At 41.4% G+C, this 23435-nt stretch overlaps 1 protein-coding gene and 1 non-coding gene across 2 annotated transcripts in view; one reads left to right on the top strand and one right to left on the bottom strand.

Moving 5' to 3' along the window:
* Positions 1-2248: 2248 nt before the first annotated feature.
* Positions 2249-23435, bottom strand: part of LOC8036266 (gonadotropin-releasing hormone receptor) — a 510658-nt gene continuing 489471 nt past the window's right edge. The window contains exon 3 of the mRNA XM_040223731.3: positions 2249-3644. Coding sequence (XP_040079665.2) covers positions 3034-3644 — 611 coding nt within the window. The 3' untranslated portion in view covers positions 2249-3033. The remainder of the gene's footprint in view (positions 3645-23435) is intronic.
* Positions 15362-15433, top strand: Trnap-ugg. The gene has a single exon. It is a non-coding gene; the product is annotated as a tRNA-Pro (tRNA).

Below are 23435 nucleotides of genomic sequence, written 5' to 3' on the forward strand. Positions count from 1 at the left end.
ATCTCAGACCGTTTTCAAAAGGAGTCTTACCGTTGATTGATTCAGGGCAAGAGGTAATTGCACATTCGGGTCACGGCAAAAGCCACTCTTTTGGTTTTCAGTTTGGGCCATGCGATTTGTGATTCAGAGAAAGGAGAGGGTATGTTTTTCTAACAGTGAACGCTATGGACCATAGAGATTGTATACAATATGGAAGAGGTGCAGTTGAAACTTCTCTATTACATCCTTCACCACTTCACCTCGCGCGGCCGCGGGCTAGATTGATGGAATAGGATGGGATGACAACGAGCTTCCTAGCGACTACCTCCGGTAATTTAATGATTTTAAGGTATCGACGTTTATAGAAGCAACACTCGTGTGCTACTCTTGTCGTTGGACAAGTTAGTAATGTAAATGGCAATGGAACCAACGCCAAATTCAACTGAAGTAATTTTAATTATAACAAGCGCGTTTTATTTTTGCAAATCTGGCATACGTTTACATCCGGTTATTATTTATTTATTAATTTTTAATAGGAAACACAACAAAATTAAACTCCGAATTTCGGAGAATCGGGAGTCAGACGAATATAAATTCAGATAAACTCCGAATCTTCGGCAAAAAATAAACTAAACAAAAAAAACAAAACACCCTTCAATATTGACGAAAAATAAACTCCGAAAACACGGAACCCTAATGATAATGCAACACCTGAGACTCTGGTGCTGAAGAATCAAGAAACTTAAAACTCGACTTTTAATTTTCTTAAGTATTCGGCACTACAGTTTGGGGTGTTAGAATATGACTGGTGACAACATACCCGTCGATAGATCGGTGTTCATACGTTCTATTTTCTTTTGCATTCATTTGAACGTTGGCGAGGATGGTGGTTTTTATCTAATTTCAGTAGCAAAAGTGGAGTGTCGCGGAAGACACGGGTTAGAGCGTGCACCTTTAGAAACCATTTTTTTTAATGTGAGCCATTGTGCAAACACAATTTTAGAGTGCTAGACACTAACGCCTATATCTTTGACAGTATTGCCAGCAACTTGTAAAACTGATAATAGAACCGATAGTAAACCCTAGGTTCAACTTCAGCGACTAAGAATATAAATTTCCATTACGATACCACCTTAAAATTACTATCTAGGATCCACCGAGAAAATTATATGAACTTTGGTATCATCGGAGCCAAATCCGGTTAGTTTGACGATGGCCTTTGTTAAGTAAAATGGGCAACAAATGGTTACTTACCTTTCAGAAACCCTCTGGTGATAGACAATTCTGAATAGAAACATTCCGAATTTGTCTTTGCCCTGGACGGTTGCAGGCAAGCATTCACTTATCTTGAGTAAACCCAGGATTTTCTTATCTTTTCTATTTTAAAGATATCCAGTCTTAATGTCTTAAAAAAATCTCAGTTTATGACCGCAATGAAACGGCGGAAAAGAAAAGTTAGGTACTGCTTGCTGCCCGTTGAAAACAAAGAGGGATTTCAGGCCATGCCAGGTGCATCTATGCCTTTTGCCTTCGGCCCTCTCTGCACTATCATAGTGTAAACGCACGCACAAAAAAAAAAACACATTGCAGGAATAAGAGAGTAAACGATGCCGGTTCGGGTTCACTATTTTGTGTTGGTTAATCAGGGTCAAACCATGACTCCAACTTTCGTTGCGCCCCAAGAAAAAGAAAAAGGTTTCTGTATTGAATGTATGCTGTGTGAAGTAGTTTATATCTGACAATATTTGGCTGTCTGAGCTAAAACCAAAACGTTTCGTGCTTGAAACGTCTACGTTTTGATAAATTAACAAATGGCTGGCCTCATATTCCCATGCAAGTTACTTTATTTGCCACACGAAGGTAGAAATAGCTAACACTCTGAGAAGTGACAATAGTTTTCTACTGCGAGCCTTGAGGTGAAATATTAATTAGATTATTTTGACTGCAATATGAATGCCTGATTACACTTAAGCCTGGACAATGAAGACAAAATAAACTTACCTACAACTGTGAAAAGAAAATTGCACGTTTTCAAATTTATTGTTTTAATATTACTACTCGAGGAACGCTTTCTCGCTGAGGTCATGCGAGAAGCAACATGGAGGAAAATACTAAAGTATAATTAGTTTAGCACATGCCCAAAAAACATGCGCTTTTAAGATTGGAAATCGAAACATTAAGAAGAGTTTGAAAAACGAATGTAAGGCTGGATGTGCTAACGGCGGTTATAGCGCTTCCTTTTATCTAAAAGTAACGACGAGGAAATTCACACCTGATACAACGATGATACCAAATCACATTGGCATGACGTTTAATATTTAATGTTCACCTGCGTATATTCAAAACATTTCAGTAACATTTCTCGCTCGCTACGGTGTCACTATGTGCGGGAAAGGACACTAAGTTCATGGCCTACGGAGCATGGCCAAGGAGGGGAGAGCGATTGTTCAGGTACAGTCTGTCGAAGAAAAAACCGTCAGCACATTAAATAAAAGCGTGTTCACTCCACTTTCATTTCTGAGGAATTAAATGTAAGCACGCACTTGTATTTAATCTGAGCTCTTTAACCTTGTACTCCGTAAGTTTCATGTTTGAAGCTTGTGTTTTGACAGTTGATGATATTGATATTGGCAGCGGAAAATCTCTCTCTAGTTTTCGCACCCTTGGCCAATATCTTCTAAAAAAAACAGATATGACAACTGCTTCTCTTCGCAAAAAAAATCTTAACGTGAATAGGCGCAAGTTTCTTTCAAATCACAACTTGTGAATCAATTGTTGTCGGTGGATAATTTTTGAAAAATTGCAAGCAAAGACGAAAAAAATTGTAACTGCAGACATCATAAGGCCAGGAATTCTTCCAGTCATCGCCGTTGAGCACCTAAATAGTGAAGGACAGTAACCTCTTCCTCGTTCTTCACGCTCAACTTACAAACCCGACTTCCCTAAGAACAAAGAACAATGTCGTGTGCGAAATGTGAAATCCTTTCCTTCACAGAGTTCAAGGATTTGAGTCCAGAGCGACGTCGCAGCACGCCACACAGTTCTGTTCCCAGCTCACCTGTCTATGTCCTCAACGTCAACCACAGTCGCCTGTTTCTGCTTGAGACAGCCATTACTAACCACCGAGTACTTGAGGCGCACCACAGGATGAGACGTCTGCTGCACCATACGGAGCTGTTGGGGCGGCTGGTGACCCGAACGAGTCCTCCTCGGGCAGTTTGTGAGCAGCACAGAGTTCTCGGCGCCCCTAGAGGCGACACTGCTGTTGAACTGCTTCGAGCCCCTCGATGGTCGTCGGCGGAGGTGGAACACACCGTAGATGAGGGGGTTGATCATGGCGGTCGAGCTGCCAAAGAAGAAGATGCCTGCCTGCAGCTCTTCGGTGAGCTGGTCGTCCGGGTCCAGGAAGATGAAGATGATCATCATGCAGTAGTAGGGCGTCCAGCAAACGATGAACGCGAGCACAATCACCACGGTGATCATGAGGGACTTCATCTTGGCCTTGTGGAGCAGCTTCCGCCGCGCGTCGTCCATGGCGGAATGGGTTGGAGCGGCCAGGGTCTCAGCCTTGGCGTGCCGCCGAGCTTGCGGCTCGTGGTTCTCCTGCGTGTGTTTGCCGGACCCGCTTGCTCCGTCCTTCGAGGGAACAAAGAAGCTCCGCTGAACTGCGAGCAAAAGCAATAAAAAAAAAAAAGATTTGCGTTATCGCCTGAAGTGTAATGCGAATTACAGTCACCAAACAGAACTTTAGAATAAAAGGAAGTATAGTGGTTTGGTAGGCAAGGAATGCGCTATACATAGGCGTTTGTGTTCTAAGGATATAGTTTTTTGAAAAATTAGAAAGGTGTCGTTCGGTGATGACCAAAATGTTAGAAAGTTTAATTTCCGTTCACTTCGATTGTGCTCGATCACAACCCCTCCAAGAGCACCCGAGCCGAGCAAGATGGTGGCGCCCTCAAGCTGGACTTCTTTGGTGCAGTATTGCTAACCGAGACAAGGTCTACTGATGAAACAAATGTATTTCGTCTCCCATCATATAATACCTTTTATTTAAATCGCCCTACAAATGGCGCCGGTAAAATATGCATGTTAGTAGGAAAAAAAGAGCTGTGAAATATTGTTAGACTTTACTTTAAGTAGGAGTGATTGTGAGCTTTTGTTAATAAAATACTAAAACAAGGTAATTGCCGTTTGCTACATCACTCCCTGTGGCATTGTAAAAACGTTCTTGAATTGCTTAGAAGCGAGTTTTGACTTTATCATAAAAAATCGTTTCAATTTCATCTTACGTGGGGACATGAATGCTGATATGATAAAAAGTGATTCGACGAGGTCTAATATGGATATCTTACTAATGTTGCACAATCTGCGGAATTTTATTATGCTACCCAGATCGGTAACTGAGCAGTCTTCATCTTTGATTGATTTGTTTTGAACAAATATAAGCTCGGACCGAATAAAAGAAGGGGGGATTGCCTGTGACCTAAGTTACCATCTACCAATATTTATCTGTACGAAGGGGCACGTAAAAAATGAAAGATTGCAGCCTTCACGCCCAATACGGAAAGTAACAAAAACATATCCGACCATCTTTCGTGATAAAATTGCGCAAGCAACTTGGGCAATTTCACTGGATACTAATGACGCTAATGGTGCCTATGATGAATTAATTAGCATTTTAAAAGCTATATATTCAGCAAGTGTTCTATGTGAATTGTATTAGAAAAAAGCAGAAAAATTTGTAAAAACTCCAAGCTTCTCGCAAATATAAATAAAAACCAAGCTCTACTGCTAATTCATTAAAACTAAAGACCAAGAAATATTATCTGAGTTTAAAACTCGACGTAATCATCTCGATAAAGAATGAAAAAAAAAACAAGACGTGATTACTTTTCAAATCAATTTATTTCTTCGGCAGGGTGTTCTGAGCTGATGTGAAAAAGATTAAATACCACCTTAAAGCATAATGTCTCCCCCGACAAAGTTCAAGAGATAAACACAAATAATGATGAATTATTTGGTAAACACCTTGCAGAAGCTTTCAACAAACATTTTGTGAATATTGTCAATAAAACCGTAACGAACAGTAGCCTTGCGAACATTCTGTCTAACCCAAATTTTATTTATCTTAACCCTGTAAATGAAAAAAGTTATTAGTACGATTTTAAATTTAAGCATGGTTAAAGACGCTGATGGATTTCAAACAAAATCAATTAAGGACGCTACCGACCTTCTTGGACCATGCATGACGCACATATTTAGCCTTTGCCCTAGTCAAGCTGTTTTTCCTCGAAGAAAGCAGGTTGCCCATATAAATGTGTTGTACAAGAAAGGTGATAGAAATGACACGGGAAACTAGCGTCCCGTGTCAATACTTCATTTTTTTTAAAGCACTGGAAATAATTGTTTTACACCGGTTTATGGACTTTGAGCAGAAAAACAACCTCCTAATTAATCCCAATCTGATTTCCGTAAAGGACTCGGTACCGAGTCCGCTTTGCTAGCGCAGAAAAACTAATCTTGACTGCCCTTGAGGAAGGAAAATTGGTTCCGGGGTTGGGCAGAAATACTCAAAAATGTTTTTGGAAATACAAATACTGGGACACATTAAAATAGTAGCTAAACTACTGATACTGAAGTATATCTGTAAAAAATGTATCGGCGATACGTATCGGAAATACATTTTAAATAGAGGAAAAAGTCTTTGGAAATACAAATACGGGAATACATTTTAGGGAGGGCAGAAATACAAATACAGAAATACTGATACAGCAATACATTTTACAAATTTGTTTGAGACGCCAACTGAGATGAAGCTTGAAGTTTGAAGTGGAAGTTTTTGATCCCAAAATTACTTTCCCGTACGCTTGGCACTTTGCATTGAAGGGAGTGGTTTCGGACGACGAAAAGTCTTCAATGGGCTCAAAAGAACGTTCTATCAAGGACTGACCGCGTTCCCTTCCCTGACATCCTGTCTTTCTGACGCGGCATGCGAAAAGGCTTCGACCTCTAAATAAATTCTATGTCACCCCATTTCTAGGGTTGTTCGTTTCCGGGTAAAACCCGATTTTAGCCGGTTTTTCACCCCGAAGATGTTTCAGGAGAATCGGGTTAAACCCTATTTCTCCCGAATTCCAAAACCACATAACCAACCTATTTATTTTTACGCCGCACGGAGTTTGCGGTGCACATGCGCAATAGCTACCCTACCTCGGGTAACAGTGGCCTATAGTTCATTTCGCAAGCTGCGTGGAGCACTCTGGACGCTAGACGACTCTCAACCAACCGCCTAACGAGCGCGCCTAACTCGAAGTGACATTCTACGGAAGCCGGCTGAGAAAAAGCGGGACCTCGGAGGGACATTTCCGTCCACCCGCTGTGCAGGTGGAACCGCCTCGGCACGCCACATAGTTTCGGCCCTGCTGCACGCAGCTTGAAAAATGCACTATCAATCCCCCTTCGACCAGTGAGGTGTCGACGACCCGCCTGGTCTCTTGGGTAGCATTGCTATCTCGCTGGCGTCCAACCTTTCTCACGAATAACGTCCGAGCCAGTCAGTCGCGCAAACAGATCGGGAAAACTTAACAGGTTTATTCCATAGCGAAATATCCGATCGAAGACAACGGTCAGGGTTTTTGTTGACACCTGAGGGAAAGGAGGATTCCGTGGGCAGTGCTTCCCTTGAAGCGACCGGCGGCAATCGGAGCTGGAAAACCTTGATGTCTTCCCGATTAGCAGCTTGAAACAGACCCCTAATTTTACCGCGTTACCGTTAAAGAGCTCGTAATACGCTCCTATATAAAAACATCGAATGTATTATTGAGTAGATTTGTCAATTTAACCCCCTCCGCCCCCCCCCCCCCCCCAAACAAAAAAAAAATTCGGAATGTTTTCGCAAAAATCCGATTTCTCCCACGTTTATGGGGTTGAAAAATAGCACCCGATTTTTACCTCCTAATTTCAAAAAAATATAAAACGCGAAAACGAACAACCCTACCTATATCCCACCAAACGACACCACGCCCCTGTCCAATAAACACACCCCTGTCAACATTGATCACATGACGTCACGGGGGGAACGAACTGGTATTCTTTATCTGAAGGTGTGGCCTTGAACACGAAACCTTACCACGCTGCTGTACGAAAGGACAATACGTACTTTCGTTATAGGTTACCTCGTTGAAAATCGCGCAGGCAGTGCCATTTGGAATTTTTGAGAATAGTGGACCACCTGAAGCATCCTGGAACCCATGTCTTATCTTCTCTTGCGGTTGGAAAAACGACACGGTGGCACCCCTGTTGTGAAGGTCCTTCCTGCCGACCCTCCGCCACCGACCCTTGGATTGCAGTCCTCAAGTTTCGCCTAGCATCATCCAAACAGAGACCTCGTGGGATGCGACCTGATATTGCCGGTACAGGTGCGAGCGCTTCGAGAAACAGCGTGCTTGAGACGAGTCACAAGTGTACGAAGTCTAAGTCGGCACAGCGAGGTCACGACTGGCCTCCTTCCTGGGTTTCGTATCTCCAGAGCAGCGGGTCACATTCACGTCGGCTGATGGCGTACCCTTGAGCCGTGCAATATTACGGGCGCAGCCGCCGACGGATTCGAATAAGTGTTGAACTTCACTGCGGGAGTCATCCTACTATTTCAAGTCAACCACCGCCAGGCTTGTGCTGCAACCGACTGTGACTCAACTTTGCCGGCGGGTGTACTGTGTACGCTAAGGCAAGAGAGACGGTTAGCAGCGAGCATTGGATGCCAGCAAACACTGGTTCAAGAAATACGTACATAAGGACCTGCGGCAGAAGATGCTCTGACTCCACTCCTGGCACGCCACCTGATTTGAGTCCTTCACTACGCAACACTTCTCAGAAGAGAGAAGAGGACGCATGAAAAATAGTTTGGAGAATCGGAAGGAACCTTGGTCAGCATAGTAACAAAGCCGCAGCATCTCCTTGACCCTGGTGCCCTCAGAAGTAAAAAAAAAAAAAGAAAGCGTGCGGACTTGTATTTTTTTTTTTCGGGGTGGAAAAGGGGGGGGGGGGGGGGAGTATATGCAACGAAATACATTTCATCCTGATTGTATCGCGACACAAAGAACCACTCCAAATTTATTTCGATACAGGAATGCAGACACGGGTGAAAAAAAAATTATCGCGATACAGAAATACAGATACGAAATGCATTTCTGAAATACTATCGCGATACATTTGTATCGCGATACTGTTTAGCTCTGGTTGGTTCTTGGTATCTTTGTAGGATCAACTAAAGGATTTGGTAATGTGCAATCAAATTGGTAATCAATGATACCCTGCTTGCTCAGAAAATTCAACGTTATGGCTTTCGTGGGAAGGCTGCATCCTTAATCACGTCTTGTCTGCAGCATCGTATACAAACAGTCCCTATCGACGATCGTTTCTCCGATCCACTTCCTGTTTCTTGCGGTATACCACAGGGGAGTATTCTGGGGCCCTTTCTTTTCAATATGTACATAAATTACATCGTCTGTGTTGGATCAGACGTTAATATGATTATTTTATGCAAACAATACCAGTATATTTATAACCGGAAAGCTATCTAATGAAATATTCGATAAAGCAAATTGAACGTTACAAAAACTAGACGAATTGACGTACCAAAGTAGCTTAAAAATAAATATAAACAAAACGAAAGCAGTCTTATTTCGTAGCAAAAATAGATATGTCGTGTTAAATCAGCCAATAGTGCCAAATTCGACTCCAATTGCAGGTGTATCTAGTTTAAAGGCATAAGAGGTTGTTTATCAAGAAACTTTGTCGTGGGACACATATACAAATTACGTAGCCGCTAAGCTGTCCCATATAGTCGGACTTGTATAGCGTAATCAACATATACTGCCACAAAATATTATGATTTTAATTGATAATGGTTTGTTTTCTTCTAGGCCGAACTACTGCAATTTATTCCGGGCATCCACAACTCGTGCAAACCTACATGAACTTACAAAAACGGTTCCGAAGAGTTGTTGAAAATATGCCGTCTTACTTTCACGCCCATGAGTTGTTCGTAAAATATGATGTATTATGCAATAAAAAAAATACAATTATCGACTTTCTAGAGCATTTAAACAGGTGATAAAACTAAATCATCGGTTCTAAAAGAACTAGATAATTTACAAAGTAATAATACAGCCTACACAACGCGCTATAATGAGCCTTGTAAAGTTAGCACTCATAGAACAATCTACGGGAAAGATACGTTGAAAAACAATCTAACAAGACTACTAAATAGATTAGTCGCCGAAAATGTCGAGCTTTTAGATATCACGTTTAGAGCATTGCGTTGTTATTTCAGCCCACAGTCGGCCTTGCTTATGTAAAAAATGCTGTGTAATATTATTAGACTTTGAGAGTTGTGCATGCACGCGATATTGTGTTTCCTTGTTAATGCTTTTTCAGATATCCCTCGTTTGCGTGGTTGGGACGTAATTTTTCTGTGTACCTTGTTGCTTCTCTTTATATTAGTTTCTTTCTTGTTAATGCTGTGAACTGTATGGTATCCTGGCTATTTTTTTAGTGCTGCATAAGTGCCAATGTGGGGGCCCGTGGCTTTGTCAAGCTGGCCTTGTGACAGCTTTTTATACAAGCCTTTTTTATCCTGTACGTTGTGCTTGATGCAAATAAAATAAAAAACAACAACAATATAATAAGGGCTAGGGACATCACCCCCAACGTCGCAAGCTGCCGTCGCCCCGGATGTTTGCGCAACAGTAATCTTTACCGTGAAACGTATTCGGTAAGCGCACGTGCTTCACACTGTTATGAGAGCGCATTTTCATCAATTTTGTAGTTTGGATGTTTGTTTTGTGCTTTTATTTACTGGAACGAATGCTGCCGTATATTTATGCGTGAAATGTTCACTTTTCGCTTCCAACACTGAAGGTTTGTTCTTTCTTCATGAAGCCGGTACGAAAAAATTTGATTCACGAGTTTTATACAGCTTTGCTGTAAAATATTTCAACTGCGTCCGTTCGCCGGTTCGCCAGCGCTTTTTGGGAAGACGCTAACGCAAAAAATGGCGGGTGAGGCAAAGGGGGAAAGCAAGTGAAACGCAGAAAGAAACGCGCTCACGAACGAGGAAAAGGCGGAGAGGTACGTGGTTTATATGCGAAAGTCGCCAGACTAATTTGGGTTTGGTCGATACGGTTTTCAAAGTTCTGATTTCCCAGTTTTATTAAACATCCTGTTCGAATATTTTGACCTTATGGGAGTTTTATTTTCAAATGCCTTTGCTCCCAATGCTTCGGTCTTTTCACAGTCGGTGTTTCGACTTGTCTATCAAGCTCGACTGCATTAACTAGACTTTCAGCAAATTTAGCAGATATATTCTTCGGACTGGCGCAGGCAAAGCAGTCTTTGTGAAAGTTAGGTAAAGATACGACCTTTAAGCATTTCGACACACAGGCTTAAAAGGCACACGATTTTTGTTGACAAACACGCACTAGCCATTCATCTTTCTTGTCGGGATACACCTATATAATACACCCTAGATTGGACATCTGAGGTAGAATAAATCAATATGTAAAGTGCTCTCTAGACACAATATAAATATATATATCAAAGTAATATATAATGGCCCTTGAAAACCGGCCGAGAAGAAAGATTAATTTTGATTTAGTATTTGAAACATGGCGTAATTCACAAATCTATTTTTTTGCGATGTAATTCTTGTATTTTTGTGATCACGAAGGAATACAATTTATAAGCGTTCAGAAGATTAGCTGAACTGAAAAAAAGTAACTTGTCTCCACAGGGTTTTAAGAAACTTTCTAACGAAGGGCTGGTGCAATAAGTAAAAGCTTTAAAATGGGTGGTTACAAAACAGCGTATTGTATGTTGAATTTCTTTCGTAAGTTTAGGAAATTCACCCCACCCTCATTTTTGATTTAACAAAAAAGTTTGAGAGAAGTTTTACCCCGAGACAAAAGAGAAACTTTAGTATTCGCAGATTCTGCCTTGAAACATTTTTGTTTCTAGTCAAGTCTTATGACCTTAAAAAAAGACCATGGCTTTGACATCGTTTTTATTTTGCATGGATCTGTAAAATGTCTTATATTGAAATGCTTGCGTTTCTATTTTTTTATTTAATATATATCTCGACGAGCGCCGCAAAAATGATGATGTATGAAAATGTCTCGAAGCAGAAGACGAGGACGCGAATAACTAAAAATCGAACAATAATTTTACTTGCAAAACCACCGACGTTTTTGTTTTCTTTTTGTTTTTGTTCTGTCCACATCATTTAATGCCATTTCTAGACTGTCATTCAACGTCGATCCTTCAATGTCACAAACATAAAACAAGAATATAGATAACTTGCATTACGTCGTTTAAGTGTAAGTACTCGCTTTGGTTACAGTGCCATTCCTAAGGGCCTCCAGCGCTGAAGTTTCAGCATCTAGTTTGCGCCCTGTTCCGGTTATTTAGAAACCACCTCCAGTCTGCAATAAACATCGATAGGTGAATTTAGCGTTCAATGAACGAGGGCACTGTCTGACGTCCCAATGCAGCGGTACAGCTTCATAATATGGGTGGCGCCTTAAAAGGCAGCGGCATCTTAACCACCAGCAATGTGCAAAAAAGTCGAAAAAATGGTAAGAGATGGGGGTTTGCGTGCAAAGAAAGGAGTCGCCGTTTGTTAAATACCGGGAGTCTATTATAAAACGGTGAGGCGATGTGTCCGAACGACTCTAAAACTTAACAATATCGTATTTTAAACTTCTTTGTCGCTCCTTTTGGTAAACCTGGAGAAATGCGACATTGCGTTCATGAGGTGGCTCTAAACTTAACTACCGAAGTTTATTCGAATGACGCACCGCTCACGAGGTTGTTTAAACGATGTTTCTTACAGCGGCAGGTTTTGTACTTGGCAAACAGCATATTTATTTTGTAATAGAAGGAGTGAGACGTGTGCGTAGCTATATACAAACAACGCGGGTTCACACAGAGCAACTTTTAGTTGGTGACACCTCTCGACCACTTAGTGTTGCTTGAGTAAGTATTGGCTAAACATAGGTGCCCAATTGTTGTAATCTTCAACCATTTAAATGGTATAAACGTGGTCTGTTATTAGTGTCCATATCGTCTCCTTAACTCTACTCTTGTGCTGTCTAGAATGCCCAACATAGGCCTCCGCACAGACGTTAAAGATCTCAGGTAGCCTATAAATCCTATATATTCTCCTGGGGTGCACTAGATTTTTTCAGCCTATTTTTCCTGGAAATTTTCTAGCTTTTATTTCAGGTTTTTTTTATCAACGCGGTGTCTACGTGCTTGATCGCGCTATTCAACGAAATTCACGGGGCACCTTGTGACCCCGGCTTGAAAAAGCGCCTCATCGTATGCAGGAGGGATCGACCGTTTTCCTTTATCCTGCCGAATTGGGAAACAATCGCGCCAATCCGTTTTCACAAACAAACAAAAACATCCGGAGATATAAAAAGTCGGCGTGTTTTCTGACCAGTGGAAATATACAGCATAAATGGGGTTTATAATCTGGCACCAGAAGATCAGACCAACCGTATAGAGCATAAAATGCTACGCTCGAACACATGAATGCCTTTTTTGGATTATATAGATAGAAGATGGGGTTTATTTGCGTAACTGCAAACAGCCAAGTGGTCTGAGCAGCAGTGCACTGTCCTGTACACGGATACATAAAAGAATGGGATAAAAACAAATCAGGCGAAAATGTCTGTTTCACCAAAAAAGGCATCGTGAGTCTGTTGCAGACGTGTTAATGGGCAAGTGGCCCCAGAAAGCATTAACTGTCCCATAAAGCGAAGCCGGCGTTTTCTGTAGCCGTTTTCTCTTGTAGCGAAAAACGGCACTTAAATTCCCATTGACTGAGCGAAGCGGTACCAAATTCCTATTCCCAATAAAGCACAAAGAAAAGCACAGCAACCCAAATGCCTTGTAACGGAAGCCAGCGGGTACGCTCAAGGTCGAAGCGGACGCGCCTGAGAAATAAAACACAAAGTGAAGCGCAGCAACGCAATGCTTCGTCACGGAAGCGTTCGTGAAGCCGGCGAGGTTCGCCGAGCCTGCAGTGTCTCCCACTGCAGGCTCGGCGATTAACAGGATGTCACTGCCGGAGCGCCGTGTGCGAAAGGAAGACGTGGTGTGCTGCTTGTAGGAATGCTCTGCGTGTACGAATGCTTTCGCATTCCTACACGTAAGCAATCTTAATTGTCTCTGGCGAATTTTTTTGTTTTAAAATGTAATATTGGTAGGTTAAACAATTTGTCGTTAAAAGTGTTTCTGCAGTGGAATGTCAGCATGTCCAGTTAGGTGCAATCTTATGTGGAAAGATTTGATATTCTTGCATAAACGTATGAATCTATTCATAAGAAAGAAATGGTCATGTCGTCATCTACTAGCTGTGTCATCAAGCACACTTCTACCTCAACTGGTCAGTTTCCCCGGGCCGATTTGCTGGTCGCAGGGGCGATCTTTCCCGGTGGCTATAATAGTCTCACTAGGCATTTTAAGGTCACGTGACCGGTTCCGTAAAGAGAAAGTACCTAACGTTCCAGTCTCTTCCACTCAGCAGACGTTAGCCTCACTTGTCGATTTGCTGACATCTCTTAACACGTCCCTCCCGAGAAATAACTTCACATGCCGCTGCCGAAATACTCAAATGAGGTTCTTTTAAATTACAGCTTAAGCCTCTTCGTGTTTTTTTACTCCACGTAGAATCAAACTTTTGTAATCACCGCGAGGACGAACTTCGACAGCCATTGCCTGTAATGCTAGGTATCTTAGTTTTTCGTTCCAAAATAGCGGCATGAAAATCGCTTTTATGGGTGAGTTAACCGCTGGACGAGAAACCCGCATTGATCTGCAAATCTGCCCCATGCAATATTTTAGGGGGCATAAATGCACTTTGCTGTTTCAACCAAAGCGGCACACGCTACGTCGACGTGTCATCTCTCACGACTTTCAAGCTATCGGCTGGCGATTAACAGGGTGTTGCAAGCTGCTCTTTTAGCGCACATCTTCGCGAGTTTTAGGGGATCGGTGACTTAGTGTGCTAACGCGCCACAGCTCGGAGAGCGTGGAGCGGAAGCTCGCACTCCAGACCCAGGCATCCTGGATTCAATCCCCGCTCTTGCCCGCTTCGGCCTGAATGAGCATTCAGCCGGCGTGCAGTCGTGTATCACTAGTGCATGGTTCACTCTAAAGGTCCTTGGCTAACGTTTGTACTGTAGTTATTAAATTTCTCATCTGCAGCTGATAGACAAGTCGCCCGTTGAGGCAGAATAACGTTAGACTGTCTAAACATACGTCAAACACAATTTAATTATTTGTGATTTTGAGCTCCATGAAAAGGACCAAATTATGCCAGGTATACGTTTTGGTGTCCGAGTTTTTGACAAGCCTGCTGCGCTCGTCGCACGGGAGCCAAGGTTTCTGAGATATTCTTCGTATTGGATGACATCTTTAACTTCTTGGCCCATGCCAAAGTGCACCATTATATGCAGACTGCGCTGGTGTACAATCTTCACCTAATTTTCACTTTTGGCCCGGTACCAGAGGAAGAACGTGTCTGTTGTCCGGTGTTTTTCGTGTGTTTTTTTGTACGAGACCTATAAATCCACTAAAACCCTCGTCACACAAAATCAGTGAAAAAAGTCAAGAACTACAAATAATCGTAATAAGTCTGGGCATTATGGTGCAGTAGGAAGAGTTTTGAAAACACTATGGAGCCACCCTGCTATTATTCAGGATTTCGAAAAATGAGGCAATAAAAACATAACCTAATATACATAGTGCGGACTATTATATCATAGTGAAGGCATAGCTTTCAAATGTTTCATGTCAATAGCAGCATCTTTGTTTTAGAGATATTCATTGGAAGAAGCCTGAAGCTGGACAAAATGAATGAAATGACCAGCAGAGTTAAAGTACTATATATAAATATACATAAATATATATATATATATATATATATATATATATATATATATATATCTTTTTTTTAATTTCAGTCATATAGCATTTGTAATGAATAAAACTCAACTGGCGGGGACAGTTGATTTTATTTCGAAGATATATACATATTCGGCAATTCTGTTCTTTCTCTACGCGAAACAACCGCGAATCACCTAGAAGAAATACTCGTATACAAAACATCAAAATACCATATACGTGGAAATAGAAGTCGAGCAACGTGGAAGGCCAGTAAAACGGTACGCATCGAAACCCTTCCGGGACGGTGAGCAAGGCCGAAGGGAGATAGCGACGGAGCTCCTCCAGTTTCTGCCGACACAGATCACAAACCAGTTCAAAGAGGAGCTTCGCTCGACGTTGCACAAAGTAAGGGCCCCAAGACTGCCAGGTTGGCTCGTTGGTCTAGGGGTATGATTCTCGCTTTGGGTGCGAGAGGTCCCGGGTTCAAATCCCGGACGGGCCCACATTTTTTTAATTTTCCCATTTCGATATACACTTTTTTTTTTTTTTTTTTCAGAACTTAATTTAATTTTTGCGACCTTTCAGACAATTACAAGTTTGGGGAACAAACATTCCGGTTGGGTGTTTTCGGCTGCTTTTGGCGTTGTTTTCTGGAAATTTTGTATTTCTATTATTAATTAATTTGGAGTGAGAGCTTTGTTTCATTCATTTTTTTTTCCTTTGCTGTTTTGATTTATCGGAGTTTCACAAATTTGATAGCTTTCCGACCTGTCCGACCGCTGTACTAACATCATATTTTATTTAACCGGATCTTAAATATTGGTGAAACAAATATCGCTGCAAAGACCAGTTGGATATCGATTATTGTCGCCCGAGCTGTAGGGCAAGCTCTAAAAGCCCATTATGCCATGCTTTAATGCAAGTAAAAGCTGAAATAATAGGAATCGACAACTTTCTAGGTGCTGATGTAATACCAGCTATAGACGCGTCATCAGCAGTTTTCCTTATACTGCATGTATTATTTTCCTTCTTCTTTAGCTCCGCGAATGCTACCACTTTGCCTCCTATATGCGATACATTAATAGGCCTGAAATAATAAAATTATTTCAATCCATAAAAAGCAATGAAAAATGCGAAACGCGTAAGAACAAAATATTTGCGCAAGAATACCTTTAGTATGCTTTGTATTTCCAGGTCTATTCTGGTAGAAAAAAACAGGTCAAAGACAGAAATTCGGAGTGGTTTATACCAGTGACGTTCATATTGCTCGAAATACTCTTTCAGAATTACCACAATTGACGACAACTGTTGCAAGGCTCGTTAAAATGATCATTTTCAGAAGAGGCGCTTACTAACTTTGACATAGTTGTCATTCCCTTGATATTTGGGGGGCTATTTTTGTCCCCTTCAATACGACGAATATATTTAATAAAAACATTACTCCTGGAAACAAATAAATGAGATACGCAAAAAAAAGTCTCCACTGGTACCGTCGCATGAAGGGAAACCAGAATTGATTTTACGGACAGTTCCAAACGTCGTTATAAAACAAAGTTACGCCCCCCTTCCCTTCCTTCTCAGCATACTGTATAATGCTTGCAAATCTTATTGAGAAGAGCATTAGGTAACATATATTGTTTCGTACTAAGAGGACAGCTTTTCCATAGCCGCAATGGAGACATTACAAGACGAGACTTCCGAGAAACCAGCTCTGTAAATACGACCTTCTTCTGATAGCATCATGTGGTGTACCTTCTTCTGATAGCATCACCTACGTCGGCTTATGTCTCTAGAGGTATAATTTTCGCTTTGAGTGCGACGCGGGCCCCTGATACGATATTTATCATTTAGTTACAAGATATAACGAATGATTGGCGATGTGATTGCCTTTGATATACCCTTAAATTGCTTCATCTGCAAACACCGCAGCAATTTGCAAGCGTTTCTTAGTTTCGTTTTCTTGTGCAGCCGTAGAAAGTCAAGCTCTGCTACACATGACTGTCGCCTAAGATTGAGGAGTAATCTAATAAGAGCGCCAGCGAAATATTGATCGATTCCTTAGGACGCGAATGTACAGACGCTGCTAGGACCTCGGTGCTTCGGTATGAGGCTGTGAACAGAAATGAGAAATTACGTATTCGAGTGAAAAATGCATGTGTAGTTATACCTTCAAAATGTTTGTTGTCAATTGGCCAACTTAGTATTTGGAAATTCAGTCATTTAGTCTCTTGTGAAAAAAATACGAAACTCGGAAATGAGCGATCAGAATACGAATCAAAATTTGTCAAATCGAAATGATGAAATATTTAATATACGGAGCGTATGAATTATCAGATGGCTTAGTTGGCTTATCTTCGATAAATAAAACGAAGAAGCTGTTCAAAAACTGGTATAAAATAATAATATGCGATTAATTTACCAGAACCTTTTGTTTTCTGTGTTCGAGCGTTCTTGCTTTGCGTTGAACGGCTTTGCATAATTCAACCTTTTATTAATCAACTGCTTTACACGGATATGTTTCGTTTTACACGTATTCCCGGTGGTTAAAACACTTGGTTAGTTCCAAAATAGTAATAATTGAACATGTTATGGTGTCTCGTAGTTTTGCTTGGCCCCACGGACAAGCAGTCTGCTCTTGTGTGCCAGAACTGTTTGGATCACATTACCTAAATAATAATAATAATAATAATAATAATAATAATAATAATAATAATAATAATATTAATACATACATACACACACATACATATATGCATACATACATACATTTCATTGACTCAGTGGGACTATTAAATAAGGATATGTTTGCGGGCACATCAAAGTCAGCGAAGGGCTTGTGCCATGACGCCCTAAAAAAATGAGAAAAGTTCGCTTAAGTGATAAGTTAAGGACATTGCCTTCAAAATGAGAATTGAAGGATAATAAAACTCTCCTAATCCCCCTTCCCGCCCCCCCCCCCCCCCCTTCCCCGCTCCTCCATCCCTCCCCTTTCCCGATTGTAGCACAGCGTACTAATTACGAAAACAAAATACAGCATACAAAAGCAATATACAAAGAAATGTAACAATGTAAATAAAATTAACACTTACAAACGTGAGTCCAGAATAAAGTGTAGCACAATGCACTGAGACCGAAAAATATAATAGAAAAAGAAGAGGCAAGATTTTGAATCTGCAGTAGCTCTAGGAACCAGCGCATCAGGATTGTCATAAACACACATGGAGCAGGCACTAAATACTATCATTACACTTGAGTTCTTTGTTTAGAGTCTTCAGTGATGTGATATCATAAATATAGTCCGGGAGGGCGTTGAAAACACGTGGCACATAAGATTCGCGCGAGCATCTACCATACCAGGTGCAACAACGTGGCACTACAAAACGAGGAGAGCTGCGTAAGGTGCGGGACGAATGTAGCGGCGTCTTGTAATCACTGCTGCAAAAATTGCGAAGGAGGACGGTCTCAGTAAAAAGTGATCGGAAATTCGGCAGTTGAAGGCTTTCAAAAATGTCGGCAGTGGCAAAAAGAGGCGTATTGTAGAGGATGTTGTTCAGTATGCCTCTTAATAAAGTGTTAACTTTTGCCTGCCAGCGGCCTGAACATATACCAAACACTTTGATGCCGTACCGTAGCACACTGTAGGCAAGCGCGTGGACTAACAAAAACCGAACATTGACGGGCATAAACATCCGTGTGTTATAGAGCATGCAAGATATAGTTCGTAGTTTACCCCATAAGTAGGACACATGAGAGTTCCAGGACATCTCGAAATCAAAATGAACACCCAAATATTTTACGTTGTTATCAGATTTGATCGGGTCACAATTACACGGATGGCGGCATGAGGAGTAGAGAATAAACCTGAGAATAGCTTGATGCCGGGCTCGACCAAGCTTGGTGCCAAGACACCAAGCTACTGCAGTAGCTTGGTGTCTTTTAAGGGGATTGCGGAAGTAAACAAGCTTTGTTTTGGAACTGTTGATGTCAAGAAGGTTATCCGCAAACCAGTCCATTATATGGATGGCATTCGTCTGGTGAATGTTGACTGCAAAAGGGAAATTAATATGACGCGAAGTAAGGAGGGTGTCATCAGCGTATTGATAGATCTTGCAGCCATTGATAGCGTGAGGCATATCATTGACAAAGATATTAAAGAGTAGAGGTGAAAGAACAGATCCTTGAGGTACCCCCGCTTTTAAAGAAAGGAGAGAGCTTCTAAATTTCCCAGTAAAGACAAATTGACAACGATTAGTTGGAAAATTTTCTAGTAAAGAATAAAACGGACCCCGAAAACCTAAGCGTTGTAATTTTTTTAGAAGTAATTGATGACTGACAGTGTCGAAGGCCTTAGATACATCTAGGAAGAGCGCACAAGCGAACATATTATTATTAAACGTTGAGTAGAGGTAATCTGAGAAATCGTCAAGAGCGGGTTGGGTTCCTCTCCCAGCAACAAAACCAAACAAGCAAAAAATTAAAAAAAAAATAATAGTATCATTTATTAATATTTTATAACCGTCGAGAAAAGGCTGATTTGGTTTTCCTTTTCAAAGTCCTTCATGACATGGCCGACTGTTCAGAAGTGCTTTCACAAATATCTTTACGAGTGCCTCGGACAGCGACCCGTTTGACAACGTTTTTTACTCTCCTCAGACCTTAAATATCTTAGACTCCATGCTTCGTATGTGTCGGGCATATAATAGCATTCTTGATATTTTTTGTGTGACTGAATTTGTCAGATCTCTCAGGGTCTTGTATGAGTCTCGCTGAACCTGTCGTGAGTGGGATTTTATCATATATTATTTTACTAACGTATATTCGTCTTTGTGGCAGCCTTCTACATTGCGTTTGAACCCTGTGTTCTGTTCCTTGCTTGCAATGTAAGTCGCATCTTTGTGTCAACATGCGCTATATGTACCATCTCTTTTAATCATTCCTTTGAGTTTTTTTCTTTCTTTTATTGTTGCCTCTAAGTTTCGGTGTGCCAGCACCAAGACCGCATGGTCGTTCCTGGACCTCAAATAAAAATTATTCTTGATTCTAGGTTTTTGATTAGTAGTAGTAGTTGTATCACTACTAGCACAACTATTATTATTATTAAATGAAGTCATTTGCGAGAGGTATTCAGGAATAGGCAGTGAACATTGACGAAAATAAAAACAGTCGTGTACATCCACCTTGTGATGTGTGAATTTGTTAACGTTTATTTTAAGCGTTTTTTTTTATATTTCCGTATTTTTAGTTTTCGAGGGTTGAAAGCTTTTTTCCTTTGAATAAAACCTAGAATCGAGAATGCAGACGGCTTGTTCAATAATATGTATGAACACAGTAGATTGCTGAAATCCCACACTTGTGAAAAATATGCATCGGGGGCAGGTTAGTACAGAGATTGATTCGAACTTTTCCTTAACACATTTAGAAATGGTGTTGTTCTACTTAATAGAAATATTTATATGTTAAGTAAAACGAAACCATAAGAAGTGACGCACTGCTCTTTTCTTGAATCACGTTGATATTTACATTCCTTGGGGTTCCAGCGAACTCACAAACCAACCAGTGTACTAAACTTTTTCAACGTTTTTTTAAAAGCTTTCCTTAAACTGCTGAATCGATTTTTATGGGCGATCAACAGAACTGAGTTTCATAAGGGCAGCGAACAAGACAATATGTCCTAGCACGTAGTACGTAAAGGCGCTCTTTCTTTATTTTCTTAAAGGGGCGGTGCAACGATTTTCAGAGTTTGGCTACTTAACTGCAAAATTAATCTCTGTCACCCATGGAACGACGAACAGAAATACATATTTTCTTGCAAGCGCTAGTTTTTATTAAAAAAAAAAAAAAAAAACGAAGGTGAAAGTGTCTCTCAACTCTCCGCATCTCCCTTTCAAGTGACGTACTCTGGGGGATCACGTGGTTTCCGTATGGGTTCTCTTTTCAGAGACCCCAGCCGCTTCCTCCGCGATTATCGACTTTTAGAGGATTAGCATCGTCAAAGGTCGCGGCGAGCGATTGACACAAAAGACGGTTCGCCATGGGATGACGGTGAGTGCAGCAGCGGAGGGGGACAAGTTTTGTTTCTTTCCGCGTATGCCCCGGAGTACGTCACACATCAGTTCCATTAACCACCACAAGCGGCTGCAGATCGGCAAATATTTCGTTTTCTTCTTTGCGATTACGCACCGGAATAGCAGTTCTTCGGGGCAAGCTGACGCGTTTGTGGTCACTTGTGCTTGGACAAACAATATAAAAAATACAAATGGCCAATTCTTTCAAAGCTAAAATCGTTGCACTACCCCTTTAAGAAAACCTTAAGCGCATTCTCTTTAAAGTAGGAAAAAATGCCTTCTGACGCTGAAGGGTACCACGAATAAATAAATAAATAAATAAATAAATAAAAATATTAAATAAATAAATGAAAACGAAAAATTACAATGCACGTAGAAATTTAGTAGAGTTATTTAAAAATAAATATATGTGTAAATATTGCACTATCCGAAAGATTGTGAACTTGAACTGACATTGAAAAGAGTCACAATGCAGTTGTTACACTTACAGGGCATCGATATTGTACAGTAGTAAACTGGGTCGTCTCACGTATTTGTGCGATTAGTCCAAATAATGGTTTCTTAACTAACTGACATGAATATAACATTTAGAATACACAATAAATGAACCACACTTAGGGCGAATAATTTTAACCTCAGGAATGTTCCCCTGCCATCCACCTCGACCAGACATCCAGCGGGTGCCCCGACCTCAGCTGAACGCGACAAACAGGAGTCCACAAAAAAGCGGGCGAGCTACAGCCGTAAGGGGTTCGAAGTTTGCAAGTTAGCGGGTGTAACACGCCAGAGCCGCAAGGGGTTGGACGTGCAGGTTGGCCTCCAGAGGCAGGGTGATGATCGAGGCCTGGTACCTATAGAAACAAAAACTACAGCGGTCTTTTGGCGGCTGCTTATATTGACTTTAACGGAATTCTGGAGCCGTCCAGGCAGCAAATCCCAGACGGTTTTCTTAGCACCAATGAAGAGGCTCGCAGCCTAACGCAAACATGAACATCCCAAAAACAACAGCATATGCAAGACATACAAGCACATTCGAATGAAGTTAACAAAAACAGCTATAAACAACACTAAGAGAAACATATTCGAAACCACAATCACAAAAGCAGGCACGTACACGATAAGTGAAAAATCAAAAGGAAGCACGCAAGCAGAAACACAACAAAACAAATTTATAAGGCACCAGAAGTAAACCTTCATCACCTCGTGGAAACCATTTCCAAATTCCCTGAACCTCGCCCATTTTCTACCACCCGTTGCCGAGAGCCAGAGCTTGGTTGGACGGTCCGTGGACCAGGGGGCAGTAAGCGTGCCAAATAAAGATACGTAGCATACCATTTGACGCCAACAGAGGGCGTCCTTGGAAAAAGAAAATATTTATGGAGGACTGGAGGAGAGGGTCTTCACGAACCTCTTCGAGAGAGAACCCCCCTCCGTCTCGCTGCGGCGACCAGCGGCCGACAAACTCTGAACGCCCCGCGGTGAGGGGCGGGAGAATAAAGCAAATCTAAACAACGAAGCTGCGTAAACATAACGCGACAATATGATGGCATAATTCCCATTCAACACTTGTTTATTGTACCAGCTGAACATAAATGATAGAAAAGTCAAACACACCAGCGGTGTGTTTGCCTTTTCTGTTTTTTTTTTTACGTGTTCTTCCTTTATGTTCAGCTCGCACCATAAACAAGCAGTGAACCAACCATGTCAGTATCAAGCCCTCATCCAACGCTCCTGTTATAGTCGCAGAAATGTATTCTATAGGCTCGCAAAAATTGACCGATCGGTGGAGGGGAGGTGATGCTTGCATCAGATGAAATGGTTGGGAGACCCCAGTTCTTAACCAAAGGACCGTACCTTTTTTATTGTTGAACGCATTGATCATGTGCAGCGTCATGTGCAAACTCTGAATCATTTGCAACCTTTGTGGTGCTTTTAATTTGTTGTGAAAATGCAATCTTGCTTGCTAAATGATTTGCAACTGTGCGTGAATTTTCGTTTGTTGACACAATTATGTTTAAAGTTTTTGTTTCGGAAGAACTTCAGTTGCAGTCAGGCTCCAGTGTAAGTCACACACTGTCCTATGAAACAAGTCGAATTCGAAGATTTTCGTGCTAAACCAACAATGAACGTCCGTCATGCCCCAGTTGAGGTCTAAAGATTAATTTAGTTCATTGAGAATTGTCTGGCGTTCAACCGAAATTTCAGTTACACAGCGACTCCCCTGCAATAAACTTTTCAGATCATCCCATCACATGCGGTCCAGGCCGGTGCTTTTCCTCGGAGTCGCCGAGGCGGTTGGGGCATATTGTCCAGGGAGGACAAGCCGATTTCAATTTTCGAATACGACATATTTAAATTTAAACACATTGCATACGACGGCCACTGCTCTGTTTCAAATGCAATATAGTATATACGTCATGAAGCAATGGTGATAGCGCA

Source organism: Ixodes scapularis, unplaced genomic scaffold (genome assembly GCF_016920785.2).
Source record: "Ixodes scapularis isolate PalLabHiFi unplaced genomic scaffold, ASM1692078v2 PGA_scaffold1__304_contigs__length_218370807, whole genome shotgun sequence".
Lineage (NCBI taxonomy): Eukaryota > Metazoa > Arthropoda > Arachnida > Ixodida > Ixodidae > Ixodes > Ixodes scapularis.